Source organism: Mesocricetus auratus, unplaced genomic scaffold (genome assembly GCF_017639785.1).
Source record: "Mesocricetus auratus isolate SY011 unplaced genomic scaffold, BCM_Maur_2.0 Super-Scaffold_100004, whole genome shotgun sequence".
Classification (NCBI taxonomy): Eukaryota; Metazoa; Chordata; class Mammalia; order Rodentia; family Cricetidae; genus Mesocricetus; species Mesocricetus auratus.
Window position 1 is genome coordinate 71,826,373 of NW_024429189.1, and position 13,635 is coordinate 71,840,007.

Sequence of the window (13,635 nt, forward strand, 5' to 3'; positions counted from 1 at the left end):
ATTTTACTGTTAAAAAGGAACAGATTCTATTTTTATTTACTTAGTGAAAAACCACAAACTAAGACTTATTTAAGAGTTATTAGAAAAGGCCAATTTTTTTTCTGGGTTAAAGGTGGTTTTAAAGAGTCAAATGAGGGGCTAGAGAGATGGCTCAGCAGTTAGGAGCACTGTCTGCTCTTCCAGAGGACCCAGGTTCGATTCCAGCACCCACACGACAACTCACAACTGTCTGTGACTCCAGTTCCAGAGATCTTGCACTCTCACACAGACATATAGGCAAAAACAGCAATGCACACAAACTAAAAATAATTTAAAAAAAAAGAGTTTAATGAAAATAGAGCCAGCAAAGTAGGTAAAGGAACTTGCCACCAAGCCTGGTGACTTGAGTTCAATCCCTGGAACCCACATGATGGAAGAAGAACACAACTCCCACCAAGTGAGACTCTGACAAGCACATATGCATCTGTATGCATGATGCACACACATAATTTAAACCATTTTTAGACACAAATAATCGCCAGGCGTGGTGGTACATATCTTTAATCCAACATTCAGGAGACACAAGGCCAGCCTGCCATAGAGATACTTAGTGAGATCCTGTCTCAAAAAAAAAGAAAAAGAAGAAAAGAAAAATTTGACTATATACAATATGAATTTTCCAGCCTGTATTTCCATTTCTACTTTATATCTGGGTAGAACTAGAGTATTGGGTGGCATAGTAAGTTGTACACCATACTGTACCTACTCATTTAGATTTGTCCACATAATAGCAGTGTCACCAATTGTGTTGGAGCACATTTGAAGGACTAAAATGGATAGAACCTGTTAACGGGTGATTGTACTGCTCCTCTGACATAGCTTGGAGAGGGTCCTGCTAGTGTTTAAAAAGTCAGAGGGTGGGATCCCAATCCTTGCTTTACTTCCTGTTAGCTATGTGATCCTTTTTGAGCTTCAATCCATGCTGTCAATGTTAGTGATTGCCTCAAAGAGTGAATACAATGTGGCTAAGAAAACCTGACAAATGTAGCTGTCCAACGTATGTTCCTTTTCTCCTCTTCCATTATAAGGGAGTTCATTTCACTAGTGAATTGTTATTTGCCAGAATAGGTGCAGCTAATCCTTATCTTGGCTTTCATGAAACAAGACTTCACTTAACCCGGGCTCTTTATTTTAACTGAGATGTTGTTCAGTTCCAATGGAAGGGAGGTATCAAAAATCTAAACCTTAGCTGGGCATGGAGGCACACACCTTTAATCTCAGCTCTCAGGAAGCAGACAAGGCAGATCTCTGTAAATTTGAGGCCAGCCTGGTCTACATAGTGAGTTCCAGTTCAGCCAGAGCCATAATAGTCTCAAACAAAAAAGTCTAAATTTTGAATTTTCCTCCAAATTACTTGACCCTCTTCTTGGTGCCCATTTCTACAACTCCTCTCCTGGAGACAGTCTAGTGATTCTTAGCTGAGGCTGAGATAAAACTTTTTAATGTGCAACCTTCAAAGTCCATGGCTTCCCTTGTTGAGTGGTCAACAATCCGTACCATCATGAGATCTCCTATGCATCCTTCTCCATGCTTCCTGTGCTTATAACCTAGGTATTCTTGTGGTAGCCTCAAGATTATAGAACTGCACAATACTCTGTCAGATTGTTTTCAGGTTTAGGATTCTTCTGTTCTGCATTTTCAGGACGTCTCCCGTGCTAAGCTAGCAGCTATAATTCCAGACCCAGTTGTAGCTCCTTCTATAGTGCCTGTTCTGAAAGATGAAGTGGATAGAAAACCAGAATACCCTAAGCCAGACACTCAGCAGATGATTCCATTTCAGCCACGGCATTTAGCACGTAAGACCAGTACTGAGACCTCAGTTTGTTTGCTTTAAATTCAAGGTGTGGGGGGAAGTAACCTGGATTTTTCATTGTAGGTTAATTATTAGACTTAGGGTGACAGTGACAAGTGACTTAACAGCAATCCTTGAACCGATGAACAAAGAAAAAAACAAACAAACAAAGCCCAGCTCTGGTTGCATCAGATTCTAGTAGCCCATTTCCCATTGGCAGTTTTCATAAATGCTGCAGTGTGCAGATTACTGTGTTACTCTGTCCTGCAGTTGTGAACGGTTAGTGACCCCTCTTTGAACAAGACCCTTCTGATTAAATGTGCTGTTGAATAACTGACTTTAAACAGGATTGCTAAACATTGTGTAACTCAAAAATGTTCTTTAGTCCAGCCCGAGCTTGCTTTACATGGAGTCGCTTGGTCTGCTTCTCAGTAACCATGAGAGTGATACTACATTTCCTGTATGACCCATTTCAGTTGGTCATAGGGGTAAAGCACTCAACCCTTGTTGAAGTGGTCAGAAGAGAGCATCAGGGACATAGGCAGTTGTGTGCGGGTCCTGCTAGTGTTGATTCATGCCTGCCTTCTCTCTCAGCTCCAGGCTTGCACCCCGTCCCTGGTGGAGTGTTTCCAGTGCCTCCTGCAGCTGTCGTTCTAATGAAACTGCTCCCTCCTCCTATCTGCTTCCAGGTTGGTTCACTCTACACACTGGTTCTGTGGGCCACAGTAATTGTGAGCTTTTTCTCTTGTATAATGGAAGTGAACTTGTCAGGTAACTGAGATTGAATGTATTCATGTCATAACAGGGTCCTTTTGTACAAGTGGATGAACTGATGGAAATTTTCCGAAGATGCAAGATACCAAACAGTGAGTAATAGAGTAACAGTGTGGAGTCCACATTATTGTTTCCCAAGGAGGAAGGATTGTTTCCTCCCTCTGAGGTTTCTAAAGTCAGTTATCCCATCTACAGAAGTATAGTGACACCCAGTGAACTGAGCCTTCTGTAATGAGGGCATGGTCTGGTAAAAAGTCACCAGAGTTGTAGCATGTGGAATGCACTGTCTGAGCTGTCTTATCATCGTCCTAGTTTTAACAGCAGCTTGTGACGTGGTAGTAGTAACACTATCCCATGCCTGCTGATAGGCTGTGGAGTGAGCGAGCAGAGCACTCACTTTTCTATGGTAGCATCACTGTAAGCATCCTGCCCTGTCTTCTTTGTTCCATCCCATAGCTGTTGAGGAAGCTGTGAGGATCATCACTGGTGGGGCCCCGGAGCTGGCTGTAGAAGGCAATGGCCCAGTGGAAAGTAGCGCAGTACTCACCAAGGCTGTCAAAAGACCCAACGAGGACTCAGATGAAGATGAAGAAAAAGGGGCTGTCGTCCCGCCAGTGCATGACATTTACAGAGCACGGCAGCAAAAGCGAATACGATGAGACAGCTTCAAAACCTGCCTGCCTCTGAGAGAAAAGACTCTTACCCAGGATTCCTCTTTTGCCTCTTAAGTCATATGTTTTAAAGAGACAATACTTTGTTACAAGGTTTTTGGAAACAAAGTTTTATTGTCGTTGGTGCCTCTATCATATGGTTCTTGAGAAAAAAAAAAAAACAACAACAACAACAAAAAAAAACAAACAAAAAACCAAGCCTGTATGGATTTTGAATGTGTAACAGACCTATCCTCTAAGGAAGACTAGGTTTTAACAAGAACAGTACAAAATGGCAAAGCCACACCTTGTTTCTCTTCAAGGTGTCTTGTATGTGCCACTTGAAGATTTGTGAGTTTTTCACAGTTTTATTTTAAAAACTGGATGGCTTATGATTGCAAAATATTTTCACATTTTCTGAAAAACAGTTGTTCTCAGTTTGCTTATATAGTCCTGCCTGTTTGTTTTTATTTATGGCAGAATATGGCATCTGTTTTGTAGTTACAATTTTTAAAAAGGCCCTTTGAAAAAATAAAGGACCTCAAAACTATGCCCCCTTCTGTTTCTCTGTGTAAGTGTGCATGCGCATGCCCATTTGTGTATAGGGGGTGCCCACACAGAAGCGAGTGCAGGAGCTACATAGTCCTGGCTGTCCTGGAGCTCACTGTGTAAACCAAGCTGGTCTTGAACTTATATAGATCCAACTGCCTGTGCCTCTCAAGTACTGGGATTAAAGGTGTGCACCACCTAGCCAGGCTCTTTTATCTTTCTTAAATGCAATGTCAGTATCTTATTCTCTGTTGTAATATATTTCAAAAGGTACTTAAGTACATTTTTTCTCATAAGATAGAGATCATGAAAGAGACTAAAGTTAATTACACAGTCTGGCTGCTGTGGCGCATGCTTTTAACCCAGAAGCAAAGCAGGTGGACCTCTGTGAGGCCAGCATGTTTACAGAGTGAGTTACAGGTCAGCCACACAGAGAAAGCCTGTCTTGAAGAAAGAAAGAAACAAAAAAAAAAAAAAAAGACAAAAGCAAATTAACCAAATTATAATAAGGAAAAACTAGTCAAAAGAACTACATTTTGGCCGGGTGTTGGTGGCGCACACCTTTAATCCCAGCACTTGGGAGGCAGAGACAGGCAGATCACTGTGAGTTCGAGACCAGCCTGGTCTACCGAGTGATTTCCAGGACAGGCTCCAAAACAATACAGAGAAACCCTGTCTCGAAAAACCAAAAAAAAAAACAAAAACAAAAACAAAAAACTACATTTTGCTCCTTGGTTACTACCAAGAAAACAAACCTCCTCTTGATTCATTTCCAGAAAAGCTACTTATATAGAAAACTAACTGGTCCTTAAAGGGTTGTAGTTCAGAAAGAAAGATCAAACCCAGAAAGGATAATTTATAATTTGGGAGGATGGTTTATTTTGTTAGTTTGTTTTTCAAGACAGGGTTTCTCTGTGTAGCCTTGAAGCCTGTCCTGGAATGTGCTCCGTAGACCAGGCTGGCCTCACAGAGATCTGCCTACCTCTACCTCCTGAGCCACTGGGATTACAGGTGTGCTCTACCACCACCTGGCTGATAATTTATAATTTGAATTTCGATGTGATTAGATAATTATGTTTCAAAAAAATTTCAAACTGTCTTTTACTACCATACTTGAAACAAGATATCACTAATGTATTGCCAATCCTAGCAAAGTAAGACTAGAAAAAGAAATGTCAAACAAATAAAACCAAAAACCAAAACCTCTATAATCTCTCAGGAGGCTGAGGCCAGAGGATTTCTAGAGTGTGAAGCCATCTTTGGCTACAGAGTAGGCTCCATGTTAGACCGAGCTACAGAATATCAACACTCTGTCACCTTTTATAAAAACAAAACCCTACTTTTGCTAGCATATCTACTGGACTGTAATTAGTATGTAAATGTTAAGCATTCACTTAGACAGTAGTGAACAGTTCATTGATTCAGTTTTAAAAAGGTATTTCTGAGGCTGGAGAGGTGGCTTAGTGGTTAAGAACACAGACTGCTTTTCCATAGGTCCCAAGTTCAGTTCCCAGCACATACAATAGGTGATGCATAACCACCCATAACTCCAACTCTAGAGATCTGACATCTTCTGGTCTCCAGGGACACTCATGTACACACTTATACAGACACACAAAAATTAAATCGTTATAGAATTTATTCTTTCTACACTAAAACAAGCTTCCTTTATAGCAGTAGTTCCTAGTGTCAAGCTTAGCTTTTAACAGATTGATTTTTTAAATATTTTTTATTTATTTTATGTGTATGAGTGATTTATTTTTATGTATGTATGTATGTATGTCTGACAGATGTGTGCCTGGTGTTTGCATAGGCCAGAGGACATTGCATCCTCTGGAGCTGGAGTTGAGGACAGTTGTGAACCACTGGGTAGATGCTGAGAACTAAACCTGGGTCCTCTGCAAGAGCAGCCTGTAACAAGTAACTGAGAGCACAAGTAACAAAATTCAGGTTCCATGTTATTAAATCCTCGCTGGGCTGTGGTGGCACACGCCTTTAATTATAGCACTCAGGAGGCAGAGGCATGTGGATCTCTGTGAATTTGAGGCCAGCCTAGTCTACAGAGCAAGTTCCAGTATAGGCTCCAAAGCTACAGAGAAACCCTGTCTTGAAAAACAAACAAACAAACAAACAAAAAATCCAACCAACAAAACTACTTCAGTATTCAACATAGGTGTCAGTTCACCAAGCATTGAAGCTACTAGGATGAAGGCTAGGCATAGTGGTATATGGGTATATATGCCTGCAGTTCCAGATGTTTGGAAGGCCAAGGCAGGAGGATGACTAAAGCCAGGAAGGAGTGCAAAGGAAGACCTTTCACTGCAACAAAAGCAACTGTTGGAACTGGAAACATCTCAGTAGTTAAGAGCACTGGCTGCTGTGACAGATGACCCAGGTTTGAATCCCAGCTCCCATTCCGAGGCTCACAACCAAGATCTGGGGATCTGATGCCTCTTCTTAACCTCGTGGGCTACTGCAAGCTATGTGGTGCACATATACTCAGGCATACCGCATGTGCACACAGAAATTTTTTAAAAAATCTTTCAAGACAGGGTTTCTCTGTGTAACAGTTATAGATGTCCTGGAACTCACTCTGTAGACCAGGCTGGCCTCCAACTCACAGAGATCTGCCTGCCCCTGCCTCCCACAATAATAAAATACCCATGCATCCAAAATAATAAAATTAAACAAAACAGAATTAAAAATGGTTAGGTTTAAAGGAAATGAAATCTGACTGGTGCTGTTAACACTGGATACATCTTACTTCAAAAATTGAGTGATACTATCATGCCAGACTTACAGCATAGTTCTGGTTCTTGAGGTTAGAGGTCGATACATTGAAGACAGGTGTTACAGAAAACCTACATGAGGATGTTAGATGAAATTCTGTTGAAGCTCCTGAGATTTATTTCTAGAACCATCTATTTTTGAAGGTACTGGTGAAAACAAATTTTAGATTTTCTTATGTGTATGAACGCTTTGCCTTCATGTATATGCATGCCTGGAACCCAGAGATCAGAAGAAGGTGTCAGGTCTCCTGGAAGAGGAATTATGGATGGTGTGTGCTGCAATGTGGGTGCTAGGAACCAAAGAACAAGTGCTCTTAACTGCTGAGCCAACTCTAGCCCTAAGTAAATGGGTAACAAATACAGCTTAGACCACAACATTGCTGTAAAAACTGATCACAAAGTCTGTAGTTGGACTGTGAGTTCATACATGAAGCTCAGAACCCGGCATCAATTAGCATTCATCTGTTCCTCTGTTCCTTCATGCAATACTCATTCACATAAGAGGGTGGGGAAGGGTAGAAATCACGGTGGAGAGGGCTGTCCAGAGGGGAACAAAGTCTGGCATTCACCACCAGAGATGGTGGAAGTAAAGCCAGTCCCTATGGAGGGCTCAGGAAAGAAGCCTGCCCTACAGGCCCATAAATAAAATGTGCTCAACTCAAGGAAGTCTGGATACCACTGAGTCTTGGCATTAAGCAATACATCTAAAGGAGGAGGCTGCGTACTGCTCTTTGCTGAAAATGAAGAAATGTATAGGCCCTTCTCATGCATAAACCATTCTTATACCCATTACCCAATTCAGTCCTCACAGCAACACTATCAGTAGCATTCCCATTTTACAGATGGAAATATGGAGGTCTGGGGCTGGAGAGATGGCTCAGAGGATAAGAGTATGACCTGCTCTTCCAGAGGTCCTGAGTTTAATTCCCAGAAACCACATGGTGGCTCACAACCATCTGTAATGAGATCTGATGCCCTCTCTGGCCTTCGGGCATACAGACATGCTGTATACATAATAAATAAATGTTTAAAAAAAAGAAGAAGAAAGTAAAAATATGGAGGGAGGCCTATGGGAGAAGACAAAGGCCCAAACCTAGATCTTCTTGAATCAGAAGACTGCCCAGCCTCCTGTCACGATGGTCAGGGTCAAAGGGAGCAAATGACCAGGGTTGTCATCTCATTCTCAAGGTGGAAATAGGGGATTTGACATAGCTAGTACATCACAGAGAACAGAGCCCTGTGTTTTTTTGTTGTTGTTGCTTTTTTTTTCTCCCCCTCACTGTGTAATCCTGGCAGGACAGGAACTCTGTAGATCAGTCTGGACTTGAACACAGATTCCTCTGCCTCTACCTCTCCAGTGCTGGGATTCAAAGTGTGTGCAAGCCGGGCGTTGGTGGCGCACGCCTTTAATCCCAGCACTCGGGAGGCAGAGGCAGGTGGATCTCTGAGTTCGAGGCCAGGCTGGACCGACAGCCTCCAAAACAGAGAAACCCTGTCTCATAAAACCAAAAAAAAAAAAAAAAGTGTGTGCAATACACCTGGCTCACTTAACAGTGAGCTAATCAGTAGCACCATTATCCGTATGGTTCCTTACCTGAAATGTGTTTAGGTTGGGCTGTGTAGCTAGCCGGAGAGTCCCGTCTGCTGCTTCAAGTTCAGCAACAGCAAACCCGAAACACCTGAGAACCCACTTACCTTTCCACCCAGAGAGCCGAGGAGGCTCAGTTACTACTCTTGCTATTCAAGACTATCAGCTCTAAAAGGCTGGGTGATGCAGGCTGTGCCTGGTTCTGCCTATGTTTGGTTGAAGCACCAAGCAGCAGTTTCACAAAAAGACACGTCTCCATAAACCTGCTAGGAAATTAGGCGAAATCCAATTATCACTAAGCTTTTAAGAATCAGCTTCGTGCTGCTAGAGAAGCATTCTACACTGAGCTACATCATACACCTACAAATAAATGTTGAGTGTTTCCTGAGTAAACGGCCATCTGCTGGGGAAGTGTGCGTGAGTGCGTATGGCTGGGACCAGGGCTTCACGCTGCTAAGCATTTTACCACTAAGCTATATAACACAACCCACAAGTAAATGTTGAAAAATGTTTCTTGAGTAAATGACCTCAGTGGATATTTTCTGGCTCTCACTGTTAATCCTATGAGAATCTAGGAAAGAAAATTGGGTAAATTACTTTCACAAAGCAACAGAAGTTTCAGTGATTATTATGGCCTTGGACCACACCTCCTTTCCCAAGAAAATTCCAGCAGCAGATGATACAGGAGTACTGACCCTGTATCAGAAATAATAACCACAATCAGAGCACATGATACAGCATACTTTTATTTATTTCTTTTTGAGACAGGATCTCACTATGCATCTCTCAATAGCCTGGAAAGTCTCTATGTAGACCAGGCTGGCTTTGAACTCCTGGAGATCTACCTTTTCTTGCCTCTGGAGTGCTAGGATTAAAGGCACATCACCACATCCAGTACATTATTTTATTTGGAAACAAAAATCAGCATTAGAGTAGTTTATAGCGCACATTTGAAGAAACCATCCTCAATACAACCATTCTTTGCTTTTTCAGGTGATAACCCAGGCTAGCCTTCTACCTCAGCCTCTTAAGTGTTGGAATTGTAAGTGAACTCCCCCAGGCTAGGCTCACTATGTACTCTCCAGCATCCTGTTATCACTGGATAGTTTTGAGAGTGAATGTTCCTTTTGTCTCTGGTGCCAAGGGGATCTGGCTGGAGATCATTCTAACTTCATGCCTCTGCTTATACTATAATGTCCCTGTCTAAAATATACACAGTAGTAAACATATTTTCTTTTTCTGAGACTGAGTTTCTCTGTATATTCCCTGGCTGTCCTGGGACAGCCTGCAGACCAGGCTGGCCCAAACTCACAGAGCTTCGTCTGCCTCTGCCTCCTGAGTGCTGGGATTAAATGCATGTGCCACCACCATCTGGATTATTTTGAATGTTCCACATTCAAAGCACTTTTGTGGTCACATGCTGTGCCAGGAATTCTGGTCACTCAAATTCCTTAACAATTCTGCTCAAATACTGGGGACTTTTTCTCCTTATCTAGACTAGTGAGGTTGGGCTATTTCACCTGAAATACTGAAGTCTAATTTCTAAATTAGAATTCCATCAGTATATCTGTGTATTCATCACAGGGGATCACACTAAACTATGTATGTCTATTAAGGATTAAACGTAAAAGGGTTTCCTTTCTTTAGACCTCATACGTCAGTGTTGTCCTTTTTGTTTGTTTTGTTTTTGTTTTTTGAGAAAGGGTTTCTCTGTATAGCCCTGGCCAGGCTGTTCTGGAACTCTGTAGACCAGGCTGGCTCAAACAGAGATCCCCCTGCCTCTGCCTTCTGAGTGCTGGGATTAAAGGTGTGCACCACCACCACCCAGCACGTTGTCTTGCTTTTGAATGAGACTCTCACTATGTAGTCCAGGTTAGGCTTCAACTTGCAATTTCGTTGCCTCGGCCTGCCTAGAGCTAAGATTACAGGCACATGTCACCATGCCTGGCTCCATAAGCCTCAGCTGTTGCCATCCTGGCTCAGGTGCACTTCTGTAGAAAGAACAGTATTTCTGTCCTTGTTCTTTTAAGGTACAGTCTCTATTACCCAGGCTGCTCCTCTGAGTTCCTGGGCACAAACAATCCTCCTATCTTTCAAATAGCTGAAGCTCCTGGGGCTTATGGTTTCTCAATGCCTGGTGTATGTGTGTGTGTGTGTGTGTGTGTGTGTACATCTTTCATTGTTTAGATGCAAGAGATCAACAATTCCAGGGCCTTGTGCATACTAGGCAATCACTAGCCACTGTACTACATACCAAGCCCACAAAACAAGCTTTTAAAAAGCAAGTTATATCCAGTGGATACGGGGCAGAGGCCTGTAATCCTAGCATGTGTGAAGCACAGGCAGGAGGCCTGATGCAAGTCTAGAGTCAGCTTGTTCTACATAGCAAGTTCCAGGCCAGCCAGAGGTTTATATAGAGATGTTGTCTCAAAAATACTACTACTAATAAAAAATAAGACAAAATAAGTTATCAGGTAACTCTGCTGTAGAACAAAAGGGCTCTGAACACTGGCTAGAGCAGACCCAAGAAGCAATAAATGGATGGAGGTGGGAAAGGATAGGACACTGTAAAGCTACAGGGAGCCTGATCACAAACCACCACAGCGGCCAGGCATTAGTGGCACTCGCCTTTAATCCAAACACGGAAGGCAGATGCAGGTGGATCGATGTGAGTTAGGTCAGCCTGGTCTACAGAGCAAGTTCCAGGACAGCCAGGGCTACATGGGGAAACTTTGTCTTGAAAAACATCAAAACAAAACAAAACAAAAAATCCCATTCCCTGGGAAGAGCAGTGGGAGGAATGTTGTAAAAGGGGGTAAGAGAACAAACAAGTCATGGCTTATGACTGTCAGCATGGAGTATCTGAGAAAGAATGACCACATGAGAGAAAGGCCCCAGGCTCCTCTGGAGAACCAGCTCCTCCAGCCTGATGAAGCAGGAGCAGAGACAGCGGGAGCCAACTGATGAAAGCTAAGTTCTACCAGTAAACTCAAGAGAACAAAAGCTTCTTGAGTCTGTAAACTTGCACTCGTAAAAACAGAACTTGGTGCATTCTTCAGCGAGTCTTTCCAGAGACACAGGCTGTTCCTCCTTTGGAACCAGCACTACTAAACGGGAGTGGACCACATGCCATTCTCCACAGCAATGGCACTGCGAGAGCGGGTTCTGAGGAGACAAGGAGCGGCTGCAGCAGCTGTGCACCTCAGGAGCGAAGGAGGAGCTTGCTGAGGATTGCATCGTAGTAAGAGCAGAATACCATCTTGTTATAGTTGACCAGGCGCACAAATTTCACTGCAACTTCTTCCAGCTCTTTCTGAATAGGGCCCAATCCCCCTGGCACTGTAGGCAATAGCTTCTGATGACCAGACGCAAGGTACGTCTCTAAGAAGGTAAAAACTCGGGATTCTGTGGTGGAAAGAAAAGTGATCAGGGGTGTCTCCTTCAGGATGCCATTATACACATCTGACCAGGTTTCAGTTAATTGAGTCATCACCTTCTGGGGGAGGTCTTTCCTTGTCACCCCTAGATCAGATCTGAAGAACTTTGCATTTCAGCTGGGAAGAACACATCTATGCACACAGGGAGGCTGCAGCACTGGCATGCTCTGCTCTTAGAAGAGCAGGACACTGAGGCCAACACTTCATGACCACAGGTCATACACACACAAAGAAAGAAAAGCAGGAACAAGTTCAAATCTGGGGCTGGAGAGATGGCTCAGCACTAAGAGCACTGACCTCTGAACACACAGACACGCGCGCGCGCGCACACACACAGACAGACAGACAGACAGACACACACACACACACACACACACACACACACACACATACACACACACACACAAATCTAATCTGGGCATGGCAGCACATGTCTTTAATGCCAGCAGAGGTAGATGGATCTCTACCAAACATTGAGAACTTGTCTCAATAAACAAACAAATAAAATCTTAGAAAAATTGTTTGAAAAAGTAAAGAGGGTTGAATATACAGCTCCATGGTGGAGTGCATGACCCTGGGTTCAATTTCCATAACTGAAAAGATCAGAAGGAAAGAGAAAGAAGAGAAAAAGAGAAAGGGGAAGGATGAGTCCCATCCCACTAACTCATGCCCTGTCTTTCATGACACAGCACATGCTTCCTCCTTTGACACTCACAGTGGAAGACCACAGACGTCATCTAGCTGACACTCGTCAACCATTCTAGAGACATGAAGACCACAAACGGCATCTAGCTGATATTCTTCAGCCATTCTAGAGACATGAATGGATTTTTCAAACTGTCTGCCTTGCCTTCTGAACTGGGATAAACTCTTAAGTATGATCTGGTACCTTTGAACCCAAAAGCACAAACACAATGACAGCTGAGTTCTACACCTCTCCATTCCTAAAGGAATATAGTTCCCTGTAGTTCTGAGAGCTGGAAGCCCCATCAGGAAAAACATGTTTCTCTGATTTCTTTCTCGGTCCTTTAATCGTCTGTATATAGTAGGGCTAATCATATTCTTGAGTTGATTTTGTATCCTTCCACTTTGCTGAAGGGGTTTATCAGCCGTGGGAGTTCCCTGGTAGAGTTTTTCGGGTCACTTATGTAAACTATCATATCATCTGCAAATAGTGAAAGTTTGACTTCATCTTTTACAATTTGTATCACCTTGATCTCCTTTTGTTGCCTAATTGCTCTAGCTGGAACTTCAAGTACCAAAAACAAAAAAACCAGGATAGCCAAAACAACCTGTACAATAAAGGAATGTCCAGAGGCATCACCATCCCTGACTTCAAGATCTATTATAGAGCTATAGTCCTGAAAACAGATTGGTATTGGCACAAAAATAGACAGGTAGACCAATGGAATTGAATTGAACACCCTGATATTAACCCACACACCTCCTAACACCTGATTTTTGACAAAGAAGCTAAAATTATAAATGGAAAAAAGAAAGCATTTTCAACAAATGGATGCTGGCACATAGAAGACTGCAGATAGATCCCTATCTATTGCCATGCACAAAACTTAAGTCCTGCCGGGCGTTGGTGGCGCACACCTTTAATCCCAGCACTCGGGAGGCAGAGGCAGGCGGATCTCTGTGAGTTCGAGGCCAGCCTGGTCTACAGAGCGAGTTCCAGGACAGCCTCCAAAGCCACAGAGAAACCTTGTCTCGAAACCCCCCCCAAAAAAACTTAAGTCCAAATGGATCAAAGACCTCAACATAAATCCAGCCACACTGAATCTCTTAGAAGAGAAGGTAGGTGGTACCCTTGAACAAACTGGTACAAGAGACTGCTTCCTGAACATAACACCAGTAGCACAGACACCTAGATTGACAATTAATAATGGGAGTTCCTGAAACTGAGAAGCTTTTGTAAGGCAAAGAACACAGTCAAAAAAAAAAAAAAAAAAAGCAGACCACAGAATGGGAAAAGATATTCACCAACCCCACATCTGACAGAGGGCTGATT

The 13,635-nt window shown here is 42.9% G+C and overlaps 2 protein-coding genes across 4 annotated transcripts in view; one reads left to right on the plus strand and one right to left on the minus strand.

Moving 5' to 3' along the window:
• Cstf3 (cleavage stimulation factor subunit 3) overlaps positions 1–3,805 on the plus strand; it is an 85,971-nt gene extending 82,166 nt beyond the window's left edge. The window contains exons 18-21 of the mRNA XM_013122362.3: positions 1,682–1,835; positions 2,426–2,520; positions 2,637–2,697; positions 3,062–3,805. Coding sequence (XP_012977816.1) covers positions 1,682–1,835; positions 2,426–2,520; positions 2,637–2,697; positions 3,062–3,264 — 513 coding nt within the window. The 3' untranslated portion in view covers positions 3,265–3,805. The remainder of the gene's footprint in view (positions 1–1,681; positions 1,836–2,425; positions 2,521–2,636; positions 2,698–3,061) is intronic.
• Positions 3,806–9,071: 5,266 nt separating this feature from the next.
• Tcp11l1 (t-complex 11 like 1) overlaps positions 9,072–13,635 on the minus strand; it is a 36,747-nt gene continuing 32,183 nt past the window's right edge. For all 3 annotated transcript variants that reach the window (XM_005064832.4, XM_013121958.3, XM_021231358.2), the window contains one exon: positions 9,072–11,586. In XM_005064832.4, the coding sequence (XP_005064889.1) occupies positions 11,384–11,586 (203 nt within the window). In that variant the 3' untranslated portion in view covers positions 9,072–11,383. The remainder of the gene's footprint in view (positions 11,587–13,635) is intronic.